General features: G+C 22.8%; 2 protein-coding genes across 2 annotated transcripts in view; one reads left to right on the plus strand and one right to left on the minus strand.

Moving 5' to 3' along the window:
* The window catches only part of LOC112756459 (uncharacterized), a 48,529-nt gene that overhangs the window by 7,213 nt on the left and 14,556 nt on the right, over positions 1 to 26,760 (plus strand). The window lies entirely within an intron of this gene.
* Positions 317 to 3,458, minus strand: LOC112756668 (AP2-like ethylene-responsive transcription factor TOE2). Its single transcript, XM_025805293.1, has 5 exons — positions 3,451 to 3,458; positions 2,301 to 2,557; positions 1,666 to 1,787; positions 1,371 to 1,484; positions 317 to 903 (listed from the first exon to the last, which is right to left on the minus strand). The coding sequence occupies exons 1-5, from the start codon at positions 3,456 to 3,458 to the stop codon at positions 622 to 624; spliced, it is 783 nt and encodes a 260-aa protein (XP_025661078.1). The 3' UTR covers positions 317 to 621.

Consider the following 26,760-nt stretch of genomic DNA (forward strand, 5'->3'; position numbering starts at 1 on the left):
ATAGTTTCGATGAAGTTGCATCTAAACTTAGTGGTTCCAATAAAGAAGTACTGAAAGAAACATAATTAATGAATCAATATCTCCAAATTGCACAAGAACCTAATGCATTCCACCATTTTTGATTGGTTATGTCTAAAAAACTACTGATGAAAAATTAATTTTAAAGCCCAAACTCATTTTTAAACAATGGAATTCCACAAAGCACTCAAATTTTATAAAGAACACTTAACACCAATAAGCAAGGTGCGGTGAGACAATGCCACGGAAAGAGAAAACCGCGAACATCCTTTAATGGTTTACAATCAATAGCAACAAGTAAACCACAAACTCCCACTATATATTTGAAGTATACGAGACACAAATACAAAGCCCAGCAATAACAATCATTGCATCCTAACACTATATAACAACATTCTCTCCAAAACATGTAGGGAAAATAGGAGAATGGAGACCAACAATTCAAACTACCAAGACCTTAAAAGAGAAAAATGAATTAAGCATCATAAAACAAAACCGCATGAACCCGACTATTTCAACAGACATTCTCCAACAAGAAAGCTTTCAGCTACTGCATAAATCATAATAGATAAACTTCTACTGCTGCTTCCAAATATCAGGTTATTAAACTTTGTAGGAGGTGGCACCAAGGATTCCACCATGGTTAACCATTTCATAGGTCTCTCCAAGGATTGGATTAAAAGGCTTCCATGTTTTTTGGTATGCATAGTACACAGATATAGCCGGAAAGATGGCGCTCGATGGAAATGTAGCTGAGATGGAGAATCCTGATGATGCTGCAACAGAGAAAGGAGGCAACAGGGTAGCAGTGATTTGGTTGTGCATTTTCCATGGCCAACCGGGTAGTCCTTTGGAATGATCTATGCTGATCCTATCAGCTCTCTCCTGCCATATATTTCAACATTCCTTTGAAGCCAGGATACAAAGATTTTTGCTGCATATAATAAAGCATGCCATCATGGAATTGATTACACTAGACAGTTCAATTTCAATGGATGCAGAGTGTTGCAACGTCTGAACCTTCTATGGATAGTATGTGAAAATATAATGTTGCTGAGCTCTTTATTATTCATCATTTTGTTTATGACTGACACCAAATAATATTTTCAGGCACTTTTTTTAAAAAAAAAATTGAAATACGAAAATTAAATGATATAAACACACACAGATACAATTCCCTTTATATCCAACAAGATCGATTGGCCAAAATTTCACAAAATTCATTACTTATACCTGAACATAAAAATCAACTTCTAACTTTAGGTATCATTCAAACGCATTAATGTGAAGTACTTGAAGGAAATGTGCAATCAACTCCAATTCGAAAACGAGATATCAGATAGCAAATTTACCTGATTGGGAAAGAAACTAGGATTCACGCCATTCCACGGAGAAGGATGCTCTTCAGTTGCAACCAGCCTTTTTGAAGATAGCTTACCAATTACCGAATTAACATTGGTTTCCACCTACAAACGGAGAGAGCCCGACATGTTATGATCACTAGGTAGGACAAAGACGTGAAGAATTAATAGAACTATACAACAAACCTTCAAAAAGAGAAAGCCATATTTGAATGAAGGCTTGTGAAAGCATAATTTTGAATGAACCTTAAAAAAAGTGAAGATTTGATTTGATGTTCAACTATACCATTGTTCTTCCAGTATGCATGCTGTAAGGGACCCAGGGGAACCGGAGTTTCCCCCTGTTTTCTTTCAGACCATGTCCTGGAGTTGCTATGCCCAAATTAAGTTCAAGATTAGGACTGCCACCTGTAGAAAACAAACACAAAGGATGTTTGGTAATAGATTGTAGCCAATGAAGTGTATTCTATGTAAAGTATTTGGTTTCACCAACCACTTCACTAAAATTGAATTTTTGAAGAGATTTATTTTTTGAATTGTTCTGTTTTTGTCCTGTTCAGGTGGATTCTATTAGTACCAAAATTTTTAGAGATTTTGTTTTTTTTCAGAGATTTTGTTCATGATTGAAAATAGCTAAGTGGCATCTTGCAGTGCATCACTTAGAATTTGTGAAATTAGTTGTGCATTAAGACACTATGCAGCATTTGAAAAATGAAACTATTGTCATCTAAATTAATTTTTCTATTAAGAAAATTGCATTCACAGTTTCAGAAACATATGCAGATAAAATAAGAATTCAACAATTTGTCAAAATTAACAACTAATATCAAATCACATAAATCAAACCAAATTACCCTAATTACAAAAATCACACCAATGCTATAATAATTCAAATCACAGAAATCATAGGGAGGGAATTACCCGAAGGGAGAGGCTGACAACAGTGACGAAGAATGAGGAAGACGGAACCAGGAGGAAGGCGACGCTCTATGACGCAACGATGACCTCGATTGCAAGACCAGAGAGGAGATAGGGAGAGATATTGAGTGCGACGCCACAGTGAGACATATGAGAGAGATCGAGCTCCGGCGGAAGAGAGCGAGACAGAGAGAGTCAATAGGAAGAGTAGAGAAGAAGACGAAGAATATGGAAAACCTGCCGATTCAAAGAAAGGGTTTCTGAAACCAGAGATGAAGAGTAAATGTGATTTTTGTTTTTTTTTTTATATGTTTTTTGTTTTGCTGTTTAAATTATTTGAAATTATAAAAGAGCAATGTTAGGGCCATTAATTTTTGTGATTGTTAGCCATTAATTAACCATTAATGATGATTTGATGGTGTGAGATTAGTGTGAGATTTCCATCTAATGGCTCACCTTTCTCTACATGCTGGCCAAAATTCAATAAAACTACTGGTCCCTTAGACTTTTTCATTATAAAATTATGATTAATTGAATTCTAAAATTTGATTAATTTAAAAGAGTATTTTTGTCTAATCAAATAAAATAAAGATATGTCACCAAAAAAATAAAATAAGGATATTTAAGATTTTTTATAAAATTAAATAAAAATTATATTTTTATTTTTATTTAATTAAAAGGGTATATTAGTAAAAGTAGTGATATAATATATATTTAAAAAAAAAAATTTAAATGCTGATGTGGAAAATAAATTCCACGTAACTTGTTACTACTTGTCTATATTTTTAATGTATCGATACGTATGAATTTATCATCTTACGGTAACAAACACCTTTTTAAAATTGATTAAGAGATAAATTTATATATTTTCGGTTTAAAAAATGAATTTATATTTTAAATGAATTTTTTTCATGTTTTTTGATAAATTATGTTTTATTCATATAAATATTTTTTACTTAAAAAAATAAAGAATAATTTCAACCGAATTTCATCCCAAACAAACTTAATAATATCCATTTTTATTGCATAAAGCCATAATGAAAACTATTCTTAGAAATTTGCCAAGTTTAAGTTAGCCAATTAGCCATAACCACTCTTGTAAAGCTGCTCCCTAATTAAAAATAAAAGCTAAAAACTGTTGTACCTACAATACATTGTCATTATATAGCAAAGTTTTTAAATCGAATCGGTCATCAAACCGTTCTAACTACTGATTTATTAGTTTAATTGGTTTGACTGTAGTTCAACCAAAAAAATTGTTTTTAATAAAATAATACATAAAATATAAATACAGAGTAAAACATAATTATAATATAATATAAACTTTAAAAATCATCAAAAGTAAAAATATTACTTAAACCACAATATTATGATCTCTTTCAAAATACAAACTCAAAAGTCAAATTAAAAAAAACAACCATAAAATGCCATATGATAAACTATTTAAGATTATTCACAATCCTACACCACACAGTTATGAAAAATCGTAACAACAATTATTCAAGATTATTTACAATCCTAACCAACACAGTAATGAAAAATCACACTTCACATATTAACTAACAACAACTATTCAAGATTATTCATAATCCTAAACCACAAAATAATGAAAAATCACAGTTCATATATTAACTGACAACAATTATTTAAGATTATTCACAATCCTAAACCACACAATAATAAAAAATTACAGTTCACAAATTAACTAACAACAATAACAGTTAAAAAAAAAATCTAAAAGCAAGCAAATTGAGTAGTGAGCACACATAGAGACAGGGAGCACGACTGGAGGGGTTGACCCGGCCAAAAGGGTACGATAATCTCATTTATTGTTATAAATACTGAATTAAATAAGTTATTATTATTATTTATTTGAAATCATTTTTTATTAAACTAACTTCAATATTAAATATCAAATAATGCAAAATATAATTTCATACCCACTTTAATAACTTTACCATATATACAATAATGTTTCTCATAAAACTTAAACAAAATAAATTATTTCAAAACTATTTACCATCCAAATATAAAGTAATAATTCTGATATAAATTAGCTTATATATAAACATTAAAGTAATTTTATATATACTAGCGGCTCAACAGACACTATCGTGCCTGTTCAGCCGCTTTTCTATTATTTTTAAGAAATTAATTTTTATGTTTTTATTTTAAAATTATAAATTTAATAAAATAAAATATTAAAAAATTTCATTATGTTGTTATTATGTGAAAACAAAAATCAAAATAAAGATTTAAAAATATTAATTATAAAATAAATATTTATAAATGTTATTATGTTTATTTATTTATTTTTAATAGTATTTGATTTGAATTAGAGACAAAAAAATTATATTTAAAGAATTCTTTATTTTTATGCATAATTATAATTGATAAAAAATATTTTTTAAAATTTATTATTCATTTTTTAAAATTATCTTTAATTTTATTTTTTTTAAATTACTAATTTATATTTTTATTATTGTCTCAACGCCACTATGATATTGCATTGTTCTCCTTTCTCGTCTTCTTCTCCTTCCACCTTCTCTTCACTCGATGGTTGTTAATTATCACCAAATATCATTATCACAACTTTTAATTTTGTCTATCACTTTTATTTATAACCAGCTATTTTGTTAAATTTTATAAGTTGTTTAAGTTTTGCTAAAAGAATTTTGTGTCTTTTGAATATCTGAATATATAAAAATTATAATTTTTTTCTTGATGTGCGTGTTAGTTGTCTTATTCTGTTCGACTAAGAAGAAATTTAAGACAAAAAATACTCAAAATTTTTGCTATATTAGCAAAATTTGATGTCAATAATTCTAAAAATTAATATCAAAATATATTATTTTTAACTAAATAATAAAAAAATAAAAATACATCATTGTAAGTTTTTTAATTAATAATTATAAATTAAAGTCGTAGTTTAATATAGTACATTGGACAAAAAATAATCATTGTTATCGTATTTGAATACTACTATATAAGTTTTATGTTTATTTTATTATGCACATTAATTAAACTGTACTTTATTATTTCATTTTGCATGTTTTGAAATAATGTCATCGTATTATAAAGGTGAGATTAATTTATCATTTGAATATTATCGCTAAAAAATAGTTACTTAAAGTGAAACGCTATATAAAGATAAATAGAAAAATTTTGTAATTAGTTAGAAAATTTTATATCTCTCTCTCCAAACTCAATTTTATTATGAAATTTTTTTTAGGTAAAAATATTTTTAACTTCCTATAATAATAAGTATCATTTAAATTATCTAATGTATAAAATGTCACATCTTTTTATTTATCTTCAAAATTAAAGTTAATTTTTTTTACTTTTTTACTTTCTTTTGGTTTTCTAAATTAGCCTATATATTATCAACTTATTTCTATTATTTATGCAATAATTTTTCTCTTCTAGTAGTTATTCATTAATAAATGCTAAATTACCCAAATTCAAATCTATTCTCTTAAACCACTTTTTAATCATCTGGTTTGAATCATTTGAATAGGAGTCTTTTAGACTCTAAAATTTTTAAAATAAAAAAATACAATAAAATAAATTAAAATGCCTAATAAAATAAAATAATCCAAAAAATAAAAGATATATAAAAAACTAATAAATTAAAAAATAAAAATTAATTAACAAAGTTCTTATCTTATCCATTTTAATGTTATATGGAGTTTGTTCACTTTATCATTGATATGTGCATATTTTTTATGTCTTTTGTATGACAAATACAATACTTTATGTAATTAAATATCAAATCCAATACTCTAAATAATTAATTATTTAAAAAATTAGTATACGAATATTTTAAGAAACACTTGATAAGTGTGATTTTCTTACATGCATTATATACCAATTAAATAACTAAGCTAATATGCCAAACAAATAATATTCTAAAAGGCAAAATTAATAAATTTTTTTGTAATATAATTTATTTATTTTAGTTTAATTTAAAAATATTTATATACTCAAATTTTAAATACAATATTCTAAGTAATCAAATATTTTAGAAAATAAAAAAATTATCCCATTAAAAGCAATTTAAAAAGAAAAATATTAAAAAATATTTATAAATTTTTTTCATCCCATCATTGACAAATAGTTAAATACAGACATGTCAAAAAAATAAATAAAATGTACATATAAAATGTTAAGATACTGTTTTTTTTTGTCAAATCAAATTAATGAGAGAAAAAAACATAAGCTATTTGTCTACGTGAAAGATTGGTAACAAATTAAAAAAATAAAAAATGGATTAAAAATATAGATTGAGTAAGTAAATTGAAAAAAAAATTTATAACCGCAGTGGAGGAAGGCAAATGAGTAGGATGGAGGCAATTCAACTGAGAATGTTAAAGAAAGGAGAAGAAAAACATCAAAAGAAATACAAAGATGATAAATTTTTTAAGAAACTACAACAAAAGCTCTAATAAAATAATTAGAGTGAAGTTATAGAGTACATTGCACTCAGAACAAAACGGTACAAACTAAAACTAAGATAAAACTAAATAAAATATAATTTAAATGAATATCACAAAATATAATAAAATTTACCAAAAATTACTTATCACTACTATTGATGATAATTGAACACTTTTTCCATCATAAATTATTCTTTTGTTCTTTTCGTACATGCTTTTAAAACCAATATTTATCATAGTCATTGTCTATTTTAGGAAGTTGTCTAAAGAGTTATTCAAAAGGTAAAAATGTTAGAGTTGAGTAAAAGAAGTAAAGAAAATTAAAGAAATGAAAAAAATAGATTATTTAAGTGGAGGATTGAAAAAGAAGTTACATGTGAATTTTTTTGTAACTGGTAGTGAAATGCATAACTGTAAAGTTAGTTTTGGATTATGTTGACACTTAGCAGGGTTAAAATAGGAAAGAAAATCGGACACCAAACTTAAGGTTTTCGCATTATATATTGTTATAGATAATATTATTAATTATTATAGAATTATAGATAACTAACATAAATATAGTGGGATAGAAGGAAGGGCAAAATTGGAAAAGAATTTTGGATACCAAACCCATGTATTGGCATTATATATTGTTAAGATTATATTACCTTGTTTTTCTTTCTCGTTTTTTCTTTTTCCTTCCATATCCTCTTCACCCGACCGTCCTGAATTAATTATCACCAAGTATTATTATTGCAAATTTTAATTTTGTCTATCACTTTGATTTATAACCATCTATTCCGTTAACTTTTATGAGTTGTTGAAGTTTCGCTAAAAAAAGTAAGACATAAATAAAGCATTTAATTTTATATTTAATTTTTAAATTTTTTTTAATTTTTTAAATATTTTATTTTTCTTTTTTAATTTTATATTTAATTTTTTAAATATTTTTAATTTCATTATTTTTCTAAATTATTAACTTATAATTTTTATTATATCCCCTTACTATATCAAACACTATTCTTTCTCTTATTATTATTCTCTATACACATACCTATCATTGTCTAATCGCTGTTATTATATTACTTTGTTCTTTCTCGTTTTTTTCTTCTCCTTCCACCGTCTCTTCACCCCACCGTAATTAATTATCACTATTTATATGTTATATCTTTTATATGTTAATCAAATAACCAGTGCCATATGCCAAACAAATGATATTATAAAAGTCAAAATAAATTATATTTTTGTAATATAATTCATTTATTTTAGTTTAATTTAAAAATAAATATTCATGTACTCAAATTTTAAATATAATACTCTGTATAATTAATAATTTAAAAATTAAAAAAATAATATTATCACATATGAAGTAATTTAAAAATCCTTAAATTTAACAAAATATTAGACTTTTTCAATTCATCATTGATAGATACAGACATATTTAAAAAAAATACATATAATATGAAAAAAATTAGTTCTTCCTTGGTAAGAGAAAAAGATAGAATACTATCTTTTATACGTGAAATAATGAGAACAAATTAAAAAAAAAGTAAAAGAACCATGAAAATATTAATTAGATAAGTAAATTAAAGAGAAAAAAAATATAGGTAAAAGTTATACGTGAACATAATAACTCCAATAAAACTAAATAAAATTTATAACGATGGATGTGATGAAATCGATAGCGTTGAAGGTAAAAAAATAAAGGCAGTAAGAGAAATATAACAAAGTGTATTAGGAGGTAAAAAAAATCAGTAAAATAGATGAAATTATAAAAAAATAAAAAAGATATATTTTTTATGATTAAAAAAATTCTAATAGAATAATTAGAATGAGGCTAAACTACTGGACAGACCATCAGAGTACAATACTCACAGATATACTTAAAACAACACTATACAAACAAAGACCAATATAGAATTAAACAAAACATAATTTAAATGAATACCTCTGAATATAATAAGATCTATACAAAAAAACTATTTATCACCACTGATTAAACACTTGTTGGCTTCTAATTATTTTTTTTATTTCATATATGGCCACGAAAATAAATCTTTTGACATCGTCTTTACCTAGTTTAAGATGTCAAAAAAACTCATTTAAATAATTGTGCGGTATAGAGAAGAATTTATAAGATAAAGAAGAATCAGACCAAAATAAAAAAATAAAAAAAAAGAGAGATCGTGGGAATAAAGAATTGAATAGAAGTTATGCGTGAGTTTTTGTAACTGTTAGTAAAATAAGTAACTGTATAATATTTTTGAATTATGTTAGTAGGGTTAAAATAGGAAATAGAAAATTGGACACCAAACCTCCATGTTTTGGCATTATATATTGTTATAGATAATTATCAAAATGAGTTTAACTTTTTCATTCATTTCCCTTTTTGAATACATTTAAGCAAGGTTTTGAAAACCGATTCGAACAGGCCGGTCGAATCGGTCAAACTGCGAACCAAAAGGAATAACAGTTCGGACAGATATTGAAACCAAAGATTTGAAAAATCGATATTAGATCGTCGAACCGGCCGAAAATCGATCGGTCGAATCGAACCAAGACTCGACCGGTTTTTTAACTTTTGCAAAAACGCCATCGTTTTGGATGCTGGGAAGGATGCCCTAGCCAATTACCCAACCCAGCAACTTTAACTCCACACAACTAGAGGTGGCAGGAGTACCCGAACCCGGGAGTTCCCGACCCACCCCTATCCGGTCGGGACAGGTAATTACCTGCTCCGGATGCTGGGCAGGTTTTTTTGGGGCGGGTGCACTAGCGGGACGGGGCAGGGTCGGTGCTGGGGTGAACCAGCTCCTACTCGCCCCGAAGTATATATTATATATTACTAGCGGCTCAACAGGCACTAACGTGCCTGTTCAGCCGCTTTTCTATCGTTTTTAAGAAATTAATTTTATTTTTTGTTAATATATCATTCACTTTTTAAATTTATGAGATAAGTATTTTTTTCATTTTAATATTAATGTGACCTTATTTATATCATATTTTATTAAAATTAAAATGACTATAAAAAAATTTTTAAAATGTTAAATTATAATAAAGAGGTATAAATATTATCAGAAAAAATATAATTTAAAAAATAATGATAATAATATTTAGAAACATTATTTACAAATTTAACTATTTATAATTGTTATTAAGTTTAATTATTTATTTTTAATCGTATTTAATTTGAAGTCGAGATAAAAATTTATATTCAAAGCACACTCTATCTTTATGCATAATTTTAATTGATAAAAAATATTTTATTTTTTTAATTTTATATTTAGTTTTTTAAATTTTCTTTAATTTCATTATTTTTTAAATTATTAATTTATACTTTTTATTATATTATCTTGCTATATCAAACACTATTCTTTCTCTTACTATTATTCTCTATACACATACTTGTCATTGTCTCATCATCATTATTATATTATCTTGTTCTCCTTTCTCATTTTTTCTTATAACCATCTATTCTGTTAACTTTTATGAGTGAGTGATTGAAGTTTTGTTAAAAGAAGTAAAACATAACGCTTTTAATTTTTTTTTTTCAATTATCAAAATTTGATATCAGTAATCCTAAAAAAGCAATATCAAAATATATTATTTTTAACTAAAATAATACATAATTGTAAGCTTTTTAACTAATAATTATAAATGTAAGTTGTAATTTAATATAGTAACTTGGGACAAAAGACAGCCATTGCTATCTATATTTGACTGCTACTATATAAGTTTCACATTTATTTTATTGTGCACATTAATTAAAATGTACTTTATTATTTTATTTTATATGTTTTGAAATAATACTATTGTATTATAAAGATGAGATTAATTTTCATAATCTAATAGAAATCTTTTTATTATTTTGTTTGTCATTTAAAATTTTGGATACTATCCATAAAAATTAGTTACTTAAAGTGAAACACTATATAAAGAGAGATAAAAAACTTTTAGATTTATTGGTCTGGTTTGCTTCTTATTAATCCTCATTTAATATACTCAAATTTAATAGCTTTGATGGCGGTAAATTTTTGTAATTAGTTAAAAAAAGTTCAACTTTTTCTTTCTCTTTGTCTCTGTATGATTTTGGACAAACTCAATTTTATTAGTAAAAAGTTTTTTAAGTTCAGAATATTTTTAACTTCTTATCTATATCTATACCAATATATAAAGGCAATACCAGAGTTTGGTGTCCAATTTTGGTAGACATCATTTACCCTCAAATAATTTATTTTACAAACTAAAATTATGGACAAAATAGTAAAAATACATTTTTTTTAATTAAAAATTATTAACCCACAAAAAAGTCAAATAACTACCCACTAAAATGAAAACAGTTTTGTTACTTCTATTAACTTCCCACTAAAATGAAAACAGTTCTGTTACTTCTATAAATATATAACAACACATCTTCCATTGCCTCCATCCACTGCAGTTTGAATTTTACTTTTCTATATTTTTCTTGCTGTTTGGTTCTTCTCCTTCCTTCAACACTCTCGCCTCCATCCTCTTCCATTGCATTCATCCACTGCAGTTACAAATTTTATTCAGTTACTACTTTTACGCATAACATTCACTTATATCTCTTCTTCTCTTTAGTTTACTTATCTAATCTATATTTTCAGTCATTTCTCTGTTTTTTTAATTTATTCCCAACTTTTGACGTATAAAAATAGTACTGTATCTCCTTTTGTTTTTATCTAATCTTATATAACATTTAAATGTGGCAAGATAAGAACTATGTTATACATTTTTTATTGTTTTAATCTTTATGATTATTTTCTTCTCTTTATTTTTCTATCTCATGAGCCATGTAAGTTTTAATTTATTATTTTTCATATATATTATACGTCTAACAACAATATATAGAGTCAATACAGAGAATTGACTATGACTTTGGTGTCTAATTTTTTGGACTATATTAATCCTACAATAAACTATTTTGAAAACTAAATTATAAGGACAAAATAGACATAAAATTTGTTTTGAAAAATCCAATAACTTCCTACTAAAATGACAGTTTTAAAAAATATAAGACAGTCTGCAAATTGCTAATAAATAAAAAGAAAATGAACTGGTATGAATATCAATATCTTCACATTTTTCATCATCTTCATGCTTTGTTTAATTCTATATTAGTTTTAGTTTATATCATTTGTTCTATCAATATCTTCATGCTTTGTTTAATTCTATGTTAGTTTTAGTTTATATAGTTTGTTCTGTCAATGTCTTCGTATTCTTTATCATGTTCATATTTTGTTTAATTTTATATTAATTTTAATTTATATCCTTTTGTTTTGAGTACGTTATCCTTTCAATAGTTTAGTTTTTACTTTTTTGTATTTTTCTTGCTGTTCTGTTATTCTCCTTTCTTCAACACTCTCGCCTTCGTCTTCTTCCATTGCCTTCATCAACTACAGTTGTTAATTTCATTCAGTTTTACAGCGGTTACTACTTTCACATATAACATCCACTTATATCTTTTCTTCTCTTTAGTTTATTTATCTAATCTATATTTTCAACTTTTGACGTATGAAAATACTACTGTCTTTTTTTTTTATCAATTTAATGTAGAAAGAAATATTTTTTTGTCTTATCAATTTGATGCAGAAAGAAAACAGTTTCTTTTTATTTGATATGTGTTTTATGTTTTTTATATGTCCTTACCAGTAATTGAATGAAAGAGTTCCATAAATATTTTGTTAACTTATTTTTTTTAAATTACTTTGTAATAATATTTTTTAAATTTTTAAAATATTAATTATGTAGAGTATTATGTTCAAAATTTGAATACATAAATATTTACTTTGAAAATAAATTAAATTATTAATTTTGTCTACCACAATATTATTTATTTTGCATATTGGCTAAGTTATATGATTGGCACACATATATATATATATATATATCTATACCAATATATAAAGCCAATACCAGAGTTTGGTGTCTAATTTTTATAGACATCATTTACCCTCTAATAATTCATTCTACAAATCAAATTTATGGACAAAATAGTAATAATACATTTTTGTTTCTTAATTAAAAAAAGTCACCAACCCACAAAAGAGTTTAATAACTGCTGCAATCGTGAGGAAATTAAATAACTGCTCCACTTACAAATATGTCATCTGGCTGTTGTCGATTCTTTTTTCTGTGTTTTGCTATATTTTGGTTCTGACATGCATTTATTAAGAAAGGGAGAATTCAACAAATTAATAATTACGTGCAAATGATCGTCATATGATTTGATAAGGGAGTTGATACAATTCATACGCCAACTTCATTGTTAAACACAGGTATCTATATTCTACCTTTTGAAAAATATAGAAATCGACACAATAATGGTCCAAATAATAGGTATAAATGGTAGGTATTTTATATTCATGGTTTATTTTATTTTTGAGTACTAATTTTTAATTTTTAAAATAAAATTCAAAGACAACATCCTCAATAATATCCACTTTCTCCTCTTTTCAACATCCTCAGTTGTATCGCCTCCATCGTCATCCATCCATTGCAGTTGCAAATTTAATTTGGCTTCACGCATAACTTCCACTTACATTTTTTTTCTTCAATTTACTTATTTAATTTATATTTTTAGTCATTCTTCTATTCTTTTAATTCATTTCCAATATTTTAGATAAAAAATAGTTCTATCTTTTTTTCTAATCAATTTGATGTAAAAGAATTATTTTTTTATCTTATTAATTTGATGTAAAAAGAAAATATTTTTTTATCTAATATGTGTTCTTATTTTTGTTTATATGTCTTTATCTATGGAATGAAGAAATTTTATAAATATTTTGTTAACTTTTTAGATTACTTTGCAATAATATTTATTTAATTTTTTAAATTATTGATTACAGTACATAAATATTTTTTCTAAAATAAAATAAAATTATTAATTTTGTCTATCACAGTATCATTTATCTTACATATTGGACCGTACTAATGTATAATGAACTATACAAATGTATAATGGGAATAAGAAAAATTTGGTATCCAATTTTTTCTTCCTATTTTATCTCTGTTTATTTTTTTGTTAAACAATGAATTTAATATAATAAATTGTTACTACGTCCTCCATATTTTTTATTCTTTTTTTTATCAAATAAAGAATTTACCCACAATAAAGTATCAAACTGATTCACTATCAACCCACGACATATTTTAAAACCGAAAAAAACTTACATACTCAATTTAAAAACTAACTCCCTTTCAATAAAAAACTGTTCCACCATCAGTCATACTTAACCCTCAATTAAATTAAATTACTCTTTTACTTTCAAAAAATGCAGACGGAATTGCTAATAAATAAAAAAAATGGACGAGAATGAATATAAATATTTTCACATTCTTCACTATCTTCATATTTTATTGTTTAATTCTATGTTAATTTAGTTTCTACTTTTCTGTATTTTTCTTGCTGTTCATTCTTCTCCTTTCTTCAATACCCTAGCCTCCATCATCTTCCATTGCCTTCAGTTGCAAATTTTGGACGATTTTGCAACGGTTATTATTTTCATGCGCATAACATCTACTTATATTTTTCTTGTTCTCTTTAATTTACTTATCTAATCTATATTTTCAGTAATTCCTTTGTCTTTTTAATTTATTCTAAACTTTTTACATATAAAAATAGTACTATGTCTCATTTTTTTAATCAATTTAATGTAAAAGGAAACAATTTTTTTTATCTTATCAATTTGATATGTATTTTTATTTTTTGATATATCTTTACCTATTAACGAATGAATGAAGAAAAGTCCCATAAATATTTGGTTAACTTATTTTTTTTAATTGCTTTGTAATATTTTTTTATTTTCTAAAATATTGATTATGTAAAGTATTATTTATATTTGATATTTGAGTACATAAATATTTACTTTAAAACTAAATTAAATTATTAATTTTATCTACTATAATATTATTTATTTTGAATATTGGCCAATTTATTTGAGTGGCATATATATAAGACGCGAGTATTGAATTTGACATTTAATTATACAGAGTACTTAATTTGACATTTATTAATTTCTAAATTATATTGCAAAAAAATTAATTAATTTAATATTATTTATTTGTCACATGGTTAACATATAAAAGATACAAAAAAATCTACACCTATCAATAATAGAATAAAGAATAAAAAATTCTCACGCATATTTTGTTAATTTCTTTTTTTTATTTGTAATCTATTTTATATTGGATAATATTTTTTTTATTGATTATTAGTTTGACATATAACACAATAAATGTAGTAATATAAGAACTTTGTTAATTAATTTTTCAAATAATATGACGACCTAATATAAGAAATTTATTAATTAATTTTGTTAATTTTTTTTTTATTTTAAATCTATTTTACATTAAATAATATTATTTTTTATTGATTATTAGATAGACATATAATATTTAAATGTGGTAAGATAAGAACTGTGTTATACTTTTTTTATTGTTTTAATCTTAATGATTATTTTCTTCTCTTTATTTTTCTATCTCATGGACCATGTAAGTTTTAATTTATTATTTTTTCTTATATATATTCTATTTTTTAAACTATTTTATTTTATTAGGTTTTTTAATTTATTTTATTATATTTTTTTATTTTGAAAATTTTAGAGTCTAAAGATCTCCCGTTTAAACGATTCCAATTATATGATCCAGAAGTAGTTCAAGAAAATAGATTTAAATTTTGGTAATTTATTAAGTTTGATTATTATATATATAAGAAGTTAAAAATATTCTAAATTTAAAAAACTTTTTACTAATAAAATTGATTTTGTCCAAAATCGTAGAGAGAGATAGAGAGAAAGAGAAAGAGAAAGTTGACATTTTTTAACTAATTACAAAAATTCACCACCATCAAATAGTGTTTCACTATTAATAACTTATTAAGTGAGGATTAATAAGAAGCAAATCAGAACGATAAATCAAAAAATTTGTTGTCTCTCTTTATATAGTATTTCACTTTAAGTAACTATTTTTTATGGATAGTATTCAAATGACAAACAAAATAATAAAAAAAATTCACGTTAGATTATAAAAATTAATCTCATCCTTATAATACTGGAATTATTCTAAAACATGTAAAATAAAATAATAAAGTCCATTTTAATTAATGTGCATAATAAAATAAATGTGAAACTTATATAGTAGCAGTCAAATATAGATAGCAATGGCTGTCTTCTGTCTCAAATTACTATATTAAATTACAACTTATATTTATAATTATTAGTTAAAAAACTTACAATTATGTATTATTTTAGTTGAAAATAATATATTTTGATTTTTTTAGGATTACTTACATCAAATTTTGATAATTAAAAAAAAAAATTAAACGCTCTATGTCTTACTTCTTTTAACAAAACTTCAACCACTCATAAAAGTTAACAGAATAAATGGTTATAAGAAAAAACGAGAAAGTAGAATAAAATAATATAATAATGACGATGAGACAATGACAGGTATGTGTATAGAGAATAATAGTAAGAGAAAGAATAGCGTTTGATATAGAAAGATAATATAATAAAAATATAAATTAATAATCTAAAAAAATAATAAAATTAAAGAAATTTTGAAAAACTAAATATAAAATTAAAAAGATATTTTTTATCAATTAAAATTATGCATGAAAATAGAGTGTGCTTTAAATATAAATTTTTATCTCGACTTCAAATTAAATACTATTAAGAACAAATAATTAAACTTAATAACAATTATAAATAGTGAATTTTGTAAATAATGTTTCTAAATATTATTATCATTATTTTTTGAACTATATTTTTTCTGATAATATATATACCTCTTTATTATGTGCTTTCATAATTTAATATTTTAAAAAAAAATTTGTAGTAATTTTAATTTTAATAAAATATGATATAAATAAGGTCACGTTAATATTAAAATAAAAATACTTATCTAATAAATTAAAAAAATAAATAATATATTAACAAAAAATAAAATTAATTTCTTAAAAATAATAAAAAAATGCGGCTGAACAGGCACGTTAGTGCCTGTTGAGCCGCTAGTATATATATATAGGACGCAAGAAAATTCGCACCCATCAAAGATTCGTTAAAAACATTAATATGTTAATTTCCTAAACTATCTAAGCTATTAATTATATAGAGTACTGGATTTGATATTTAATTATATAGAGTACTATGGTTGACATTTATTAATTTTCTAAATTGTATTGCAAAAAAATTAGTTAATTTTATATTATTTGTTTGTCACATAATTAACATATAACAGATAAAAAAAAGCCTACACCTATCAGTAGAATGAAAAATTCTCACACATATTTTGTTTACTTCTTTTTTTTATTTGTAATCTATTTTACATTGGATAATATTATTTTTATTAATTATTAGTTCGACATATAACACAACAAATGTAGCAATATAAAAACTTTGTTAATTGATTTTTTAAATGATTTGGTGACCTAAGATAAGAATTTTGTTAATTGATTTTGTTAATCTCTTTTTTATTTTTAATCTATTTTATATTAGATAATATTATTTTTTATTAATTATTAGATTTACATATAACATTTAAATGTGGCAAAATAAAAACTATGTTATACATTTTTTATTGTTTCAACCTTTATAATTATTTTCTTCTCTTTATGTTTCTAACTCATGAGCCAGGTAAGTTTTAATTTATATATATATATTCTATTTTTTAAACCATTTTATTTTAATAGATTTTTTAATTAATTTATTTTATTGTATTTTTCTTTTACTTTAAAAACTTTAGGGGTCTAATAATTTTCCGTTTAAACAATTCCAATTATACAATCAAAAAGTAGTTCAAGAGAAATAGGTTTGAATTTTGGTAATTTATTAAGTCTAATTTTTATACAAAAAGTTAAAAATATTCTGAATTTAAAAAACTATTTAATAATAAAATTGAGTTTGTTCAAAATCGTAGATAGAGAAAAAAAAGTTAAAATTTTTTAACTAATTACAAAAATTCACCACCATCAAAGTCATTAAATTTGAGTATATTAAGTGAGGATTAATAAGAAGCAAATCAGAACGATAAATCTAAAAGTTTTCAAAACTATTTTATGAACAAACAAAATAATAAAAAGATTCACATTAGATTATGAAAGTTAATCTCATCCTTATAATACAATGGCATTATTTCAAAACATGTAAAATAAAATAATAAAGTGCACTTAAATTAATGTGCACAATAAAATAAATATAAAACTTAGATAGTAGCAGTCAAATATGAATAGCAATGGTTGCCTTTTGTCCTAATGTACTATATTAAATTGCGACTAAAATTTATAATTATTAGTTTGAAAACTTACAATTATGTATTTTTTTTATTATTTTAGCTAAAAGTAATATATGTTGATATTGTTTTTTAGGATTATTGACATCAAATTTTGATAGTTTGAAAAAAAAATAAATGCTTTATATCTTACTTCTTTTAACAAAACTTCAACAACTCATAAAAGTTAACAGAACAGATAGTTATAAATCAAAGTGATAGACAAGATTGAAAGTTGCGATAATAATACTTGGTGATAATTAATTACGGTCGGATGAAGAGAAGGTGGAAGGAGAAGAAAAAAATGAGAAAGGAGAACAAAGTAATATAATAATGGCGATGAGACCATGACAAGTATGTGTATAAAGAATAATAATAAGAAAAAAAAGTGTTTGATATAATAAAGGGATATAATAAAATATAAATTAATAATCTTGAAAAAATAACAAAATTAAAGATAATTTAAAAAAATTAAATATAAAATTAAAGAGAAAATTAAAATATTTTTTATCAATTAGAATTATGCATGAAGATAAATAATAGTGTTTTAAATACAAATTTTTATCTCGACTTCAAATTATATACTATTAAAAATAAATAACTAAACTTAATAACGTTTATAAATAGTTAATTTGTAAATAATGTTTTTAAATTTTTATTTTGATTTTGTTACCTATAATAACAACATACTAAATTTGTTTAATATCTTATTTAATTTAAATTTATAAATTTTATACGTTCTAAAAGTTAATTTGATAATTTGGATAAAAATTTTAAATGCTTTATGTCTTACTTCTTTTAGCGAAACTTCAACAACTCATAAAAGTTAATATAATAGATGGTTATAAATCAAAGTAATAGACAAGATTAAAAATTGCGATAATAATACTTGGTAATAATTAATTACGGTCGGGTGAAGAGAAGGTGGAAGAAGAAGGAAAAAATGAGAAAGGAAAACAAGGAAATATAATAATGGCGATCAGATAATGATAAGTAGGTGTTTAGAGAAAGATAGTAAGAGAAAGAATAATGTTTAATATAGTAAGGGGATATAATAAAAATATAAATTAAAAATTTTAAAAATAATGAGATTAAAAAAATTTAAAAATTAAATATAAAATTTAAAAAAATAAAATATTTTTTAACAATTGGAATTATGCACGAAGATAAAGAGTCTTTTGAATATAAATTTTTATGTCGGTCTCAAATTAAATACTATTAAAAATAAATAATTAAACTACTTAATAACGTTTATAAATATTAAATTTGTAAATAATATTTTTAAATTTATATTTTGATTTTGTTACATATAATTTTTAATTGAATAATATTGAAGTGTTTAAATAATTATTTTTATGGTCAATAAATTGACAGTTTTTCAAAACTCGAAAAGTTATTGATAAGGAGATGTATGATGAATTATGAATGATTTTTTTTAAATACATAATTTTTATACTCTCCTATTTTTTTATTAATTATTCTTACAGTTTGATATTTAAAACAAAAAAAAAAGCACTCACATTTCTTCTATCTTTCACTATTTATAAAAAAATGAAGGCCTCTTTATATTCAGATTCATATTTTGACCTACCACTTAAAATATATGAAGACAAATATGAATATTCATGACATTTAAGTAAAAATTACTTTTTATAAATAACTAACATATATTTTGGTTTATGTATACTCTTTTTGAATTAGGATAATGCTATTATTATTTTTTAAACTATATTTTTTCCGATAATATATATACCTCTCTATTGCGAGCTTTTATAATTTAATATTTTAAAAAAAATTTATAGTAATTTTAATTTTAATAAAATATGATATAAATAAAGTCACGTCAATATTAAAATAAAAAATACTTATCTAATAAATTTTAAGAGGGAATAATATATTAACAAAAAAATAAAATTAATTTTTTAAAAATAATAGAAAAGCGTCGTGCCTGTTGAGCCGCTAGTTCTCGATAATTCCTCTGTCTTTTTAATTTATTATAAACTTTTTACTATAAAAAAGTACTGTGTCTTTTTTTTATCAATTTATTGTAAAAAGAAATAATTTTTTTTATCTTATCAATTTGACGTAGAAAGAAAACGATTTTTTATTTGATATGTAATTTTATTTTTTGATATGTCTTTACCTATTAATGATTGAATGAAAAAAGTCCCATAAATATTTTGTTAACTCATTTTTTTTTAAATTGCTTTGTAATAATTTTTTTTATTTTCTAATATATTGATTATGTAGAGTATTATATTTGATATTTGAGCACATAAATATCTACTTTGAAACTAAATTAAATTATTAATTTTGTCTACTACAATATTATTTGTTTTGAATATTGGCCAATTTATTTGATTGACATATATATAAGACGCTAGAAATCGCTTAAAAATATTAATATGTTAATTTTTTAAACTATCTAAACTATTAATTATGTAGAGTATTGAATTTAATATTTAATTATATAGAGTACTTGATTTGACATTTATTAATTTTCTAAATTATATTGAAAAAAAATTAATTAATTTAATATTATTCGTTTGTCACATGATTAACATATAAAAGATACAAAAAAATCTACACCTACCAATAGTAGAATAAAAAATTCTCACGCATATATATTTTGTTAATTTTTTTTTATTTGTAATCTATTTTACATTGGATAATATTATTTTTTATTGATTATTAGTTCGATATATTACACAATAAATATAGCAATATAAGAACGTTGTTAATTGATTTTTCAGATAATCTGGCGACCTAAGATAAGAAATTTGTTAATTGATTTTGTTAATCTCTTTTTTATTTTTAATCTATTTTACATTAAATAATATATTTTTTATTGACTATTAGATAGACATATAATATTTAAATGTGGTAAGATACAAATTGTGTTATATATTTTTTATTGTTTCAACCTTAATGATTATTTTCTTCTCTTTATTTTCCTATCTCATGGATCATGTAAGTTTTAATTTATTGTTTTTCTATATATATATTTTCTAATTTTTTAAACCATTTTATTTTATTAGGTTTTTAGATTTATTTTATTATATTTTTTTATTTTAAAAATTTTAGGGTCTAAAGATCTTCCGTTTAAACGATTTCAATTATATGATAAAAAAATAGTTTAAGAGAATAGGTTTGAGTTTTGGTAATTTATTAAGTCTAATTATTATAGATAAGAAGTTAAAAATATTCTGAACTTAAAAAACTTTTTACTAATAAAATTGAGTTTGTCCAAAATCATACAGAGACTGAGAGAAAGAAAAAGTTGAACTTTTTTTAACTAATTACAAAAATTTACCGTCATCAAAGCTATTAAATTTGAGTATATTAAATGAGGATTAATAAGAAGCAAACCAAACCAATAAATCTAAAAGTTTTTTATCTCTATTTATATAGTGTTTCACTTTAAGTAACTATTTTTTATGGATAGTATCCAAAATTTTAAATGACAAACAAAATAATAAAAAGATTTCTATTAGATTATGATAATTAATCTCATCTTTATAATACAATAGTATTATTTCAAAACATATAAAATAAAATAATAAAATACATTTTAATTAATGTGCACAATAAAATAAATGTGAAACTTATATAGTAGCAGTCAAATATAGATAGCAATGGCTGTCTTTTGTCCCAAGTTACTATATTAAATTACAACTTACATTTATAATTATTAGTTAAAAAGCTTACAATTATGTATTATTTTAGTTAAAAATAATATATTTTGATATTGCTTTTTTAGGATTACTGATATCAAATTTTGATAATTGAAAAAAAAAATTAAAAGCGTTATGTTTTACTTCTTTTAACAAAACTTCAATCACTCACTCATAAAAGTTAACAGAATATATGGTTATAAGAAAAAATGAGAAAGGAGAACAAGATAATATAATAATGATGATGAGACAATGACAGGTATGTGTATAGAGAATAATAGTAAGAGAAAGAATAGTGTTTGATATAGCAAGATAATATAATAAAAAGTATAAATTAATAATTTAAAAAATAATAAAATTAAAGAAAATTTAAAAAACTAAATATAAAATTAAAAAAATAAAATATTTTTTATCAATTAAAATTATGCATAAAGATAGAGTGTGCTTTGAATATAAATTTTTATCTCGACTTCAAATTAAATACGATTAAAAATAAATAATTAAACTTAATAACAATTATAAATAGTTAAATTTGTAAATAATGTTTCTAAATATTATTATCATTATTTTTTAAATTATATTTTTTCTGATAATATTTATACCTCTTTATTATGTGCTTTTATAATTTAACATTTTAAAAATTTTTTTATAATAATTTTAATTTTAATAAAATATGATATAAATAAGGTCACATTAATATTAAAATGAAAAAAATACTTATCTCATAAATTTAAAAAGTGAATGATATATTAACAAAAAATAAAATTAATTTCTTAAAAACGATAGAAAAGCGGCTGGCAAACGTGCCTGTTGAGCCGCTAGTCTATAATAATTAGACTTAATAAATTACCAAAACTCAAACCTATTCTCTTAAACTATTTTTTTATCATATAATTGAAATCGTTTAAACGGAAGATCTTTAGACCCTAAAATTTTCAAAATAAAAAAATATAATACAATAAATCTAAAAACCTAATAAAATAAAATGGTTTAAAAAATTAGAAAATATATATATAGAAAAACAATAAATTAAAACTTACATGATTCATGAGATAGGAAAATAAAGAGAAGAAAATAATCATTAAGGTTGAAACAATAAAAAATATATAACACAATTTGTATCTTACCGCATTTAAATATTATATGTCTATCTAATAGTCAATAACAAATATATTATTTAATGTAAAATAGATTAAAAATAAAAAAGAGATTAACAAAATTCTTATCTTAGGTCACCAGATCATTTAAAAAATCAATTAACAAAGTTTTTATATTGCTACATTTGTTGTGTTATATGTCGAACTAATAATTAATAAAAATAATATTATCCAATGTAAAATAGATTACAAATAAAAAAAAAAAGAAGTAAACAAAATATGTGTGAGAATTTTTCATTCTACTGATAGGTGTAGGCTTTTTTTTATCTGTAATATGTTAATTATGTGACAAACAAATAATATAAAATTAACTAATTTTTTTGCAATACAATTTAGAAAATTAATAAATGTCAACCATAGTACTCTATATAATTAAATATCAAATCCAGTAATCTACATAATTAATAGCTTAGATAGTTTAGGAAATTAACATATTAATGTTTTTAACGAATCTTTGATGGGTGCGAATTTTCTTGCGTCCTATATATATATATATGCCAATCATATAACTTAGCCAATATGCAAAATAAATAATATTGTGGTAGACAAAATTAATAATTTAATTTATTTTCAAAGTAAATATTTATGTATTCAAATTTTGAACATAATACTCTACATAATTAATATTTTAAAAATTTAAAAAATATTATTACAAAGTAATTTAAAAAAACTAAGTTAACAAAATATTTATGGAACTCTTTCATTCAATTACTGATAGGTAAGAACATATAAAAAACATAAAACACATATCAAATAAAAAGAAACTGTTTTCTTTCTGCATCAAATTGATAAGACAAAAAAAATATTTCTTTCTACATTAAATTGATAAAAAAAAAAAGACAGTAGTATTTTCATACGTCAAAAGTTGAGAATAAATTAAAAAGGCAGATGAATGATTGAAAATATAGATTAGATAAGTAAACTAAAGAGAAGAAAAGATATAAGTGGATGTTATATGTGAAAGTAGTAACCGCTGTAAAACTGAATGAAATTAACAACTGTAGTTGATGAAGGCAATGGAAGAAGACGAAGGCGAGAGTGTTGAAGAAAGGAGAATAACAGAACAGCAAGAAAAATACAAAAAAGTAAAAACTAAACTATTGAAAGGATAACGTACTCAAAACAAAAGGATATAAATTAAAATTAATATAAAATTAAACAAAATATGAACATGATAAAGAATACGAAGACATTGACAGAACAAACTATATAAACTAAAACTAACATAGAATTAAACAAAGCATGAAGATATTGATAGAACAAATGATATAAACTAAAACTAATATAGAATTAAACAAAGCATGAAGATGATGAAGAATGTGAAGATATTGATATTCATACCAGTTCATTTTCTTTTTATTTATTAGCAATTTGCAGACTGTCTCATATTTTTTAAAACTGTCATTTTAGTAGGAAGTTATTGGATTTTCAAAACAAATTTTATGTCTATTTTGTCCTTATAATTTAGTTTTCAAAATAGTTTATTGTAGGATTAATATAGTCCAAAAAATTAGACACCAAAGTCATAGTCAATTCTCTGTATTGACTCTATATATTGTTGTTAGACTTATAATATATATGAAAAATAATAAATTAAAACTTACATGGCTCATGAGATAGAAAAATAAAGAGAAGAAAATAATCATAAAGATTAAAACAATAAAAAATGTATAACATAGTTCTTATCTTGCCACATTTAAATGTTATATAAAATTAAATAAAAACAAAAGGAGATACAGTACTATTTTTATACGTCAAAAGTTGGGAATAAATTAAAAAAAACAGAGAAATGACTGAAAATATAGATTAGATAAGTAAACTAAAGAGAAGAAGAGATATAAGTGAATGTTATGCGTAAAAGTAGTAACTGAATAAAATTTGTAACTGCAGTGGATGAATGCAATGGAAGAGGATGGAGGCGAGAGTGTTGAAGGAAGGAGAAGAACCAAACAGCAAGAAAAATATAGAAAAGTAAAATTCAAACTGCAGTGGATGGAGGCAATGGAAGATGTGTTGTTATATTTATAGAAGTAACAGAACTGTTTTCATTTTAGTGGGAAGTTAATAGAAGTAACAAAACTGTTTTCATTTTAGTGGATAGTTATTTGACTTTTTTGTGGGTTAATAATTTTTAATTAAAAACAAAAATGTATTTTTACTATTTTGTCCATAATTTTAGTTTGTAAAATAAATTATTTGAGGGCAAATGATGTCTACCAAAATTGGACACCAAACTCTGGTATTGCCTTTATATATTGGTATAGATAATATAAAATAAAATATCTATATCTATAACAATATATAATGCCAAAACATGGAGGTTTGGTGTCCAATTTTCTATTTCCTATTTTAACCCTACTAACATAATTCAAAAATATTATATTGTTACTTATTTTACTAACAGTTACAAAAACTCACGCATAACTTCTATTCAATTCTTTATTCCCACGATCTCTCTTTTTTTTTATTTTTTTATTTTGGTCTGATTCTTCTTTATCTTATAAATTCTTCTCTATACCGCACAATTATTTAAATGAGTTTTTTTGACATCTTAAACTAGGTAAAGACGATGTCAAAAGATTTATTTTCGTGGCCATATATGAAATAAAAAAAATAATTAGAAGCCAACAAGTGTTTAATCAGTGGTGATAAATAGTTTTTTTGTATAGATCTTATTATATTCAGAGGTATTCATTTAAATTATGTTTTGTTTAATTCTATATTGGTCTTTGTTTGTATAGTGTTGTTTTAAGTATATCTGTGAGTATTGTACTCTGATGGTCTGTCCAGTAGTTTAGCCTCATTCTAATTATTCTATTAGAATTTTTTTAATCATAAAAAATATATCTTTTTTATTTTTTTTATAATTTCATCTATTTTACTGATTTTTTTTACCTCCTAATACACTTTGTTATATTTCTCTTACTGCCTTTATTTTTTTACCTTCAACGCTATCGATTTCATCACATCCATCGTTACAAATTTTATTTAGTTTTATTGGAGTTATTATGTTCACGTATAACTTTTACCTATATTTTTTTTCTCTTTAATTTACTTATCTAATTAATATTTTCATGGTTCTTTTACTTTTTTTTTAATTTGTTCTCATTATTTCACGTAAAAAAGATAGTATTTTATCTTTTTCTCTTACCAAGGAAGAACTAATTTTTTCATATTATATGTATTTTTTTTAAATATGTCTGTATCTATCAATGATGAATTGAAAAAGTCTAATATTTTGTTAAATTTAAGGATTTTTAAATTACTTCATATGTGATAATATTATTTTTTTAATTTTTAAATTATTAATTATACAGAGTATTATATTTAAAATTTGAGTACATGAATATTTATTTTTAAATTAAACTAAAATAAATGAATTATATTACAAAAATATAATTTATTTTGACTTTTATAATATCATTTGTTTGGCATATGGCACTGGTTATTTGATTAACATATAAAAGATATAACATATAAATAGTGATAATTAATTACGGTGGGTGAAGAGACGGTGGAAGGAGAAGAAAAAAACGAGAAAGAACAAAGTAATATAATAACAGCGATTAGACAATGATAGGTATGTGTATAGAGAATAATAATAAGAGAAAGAATAGTGTTTGATATAGTAAGGGGATATAATAAAAATTATAAGTTAATAATTTAGAAAAATAATGAAATTAAAAATATTTAAAAAATTAAATATAAAATTAAAAAAGAAAAATAAAATATTTAAAAAATTAAAAAAAATTTAAAAATTAAATATAAAATTAAATGCTTTATTTATGTCTTACTTTTTTTAGCGAAACTTCAACAACTCATAAAAGTTAACGGAATAGATGGTTATAAATCAAAGTGATAGACAAAATTAAAATTTGCAATAATAATACTTGGTGATAATTAATTCAGGACGGTCGGGTGAAGAGGA

This window comes from Arachis hypogaea, chromosome 16 (assembly GCF_003086295.3).
Source record: "Arachis hypogaea cultivar Tifrunner chromosome 16, arahy.Tifrunner.gnm2.J5K5, whole genome shotgun sequence".
Classification (NCBI taxonomy): Eukaryota; Viridiplantae; Streptophyta; class Magnoliopsida; order Fabales; family Fabaceae; genus Arachis; species Arachis hypogaea.

Bases quoted from the DNA above. Each gene is read 5' to 3' on its own strand.
- LOC112756668 (XM_025805293.1), bottom strand. The intron at 1,788-2,300 runs GTAATTCCCTCC...TGTTTTCTACAG, and splicing joins TTGTCAGCCTCTCCCTTCGG to GTGGCAGTCCTAATCTTGAA. The intron at 904-1,370 runs GTAAATTTGCTA...AATATATGGCAG, and splicing joins CTAGTTTCTTTCCCAATCAG to GAGAGAGCTGATAGGATCAG.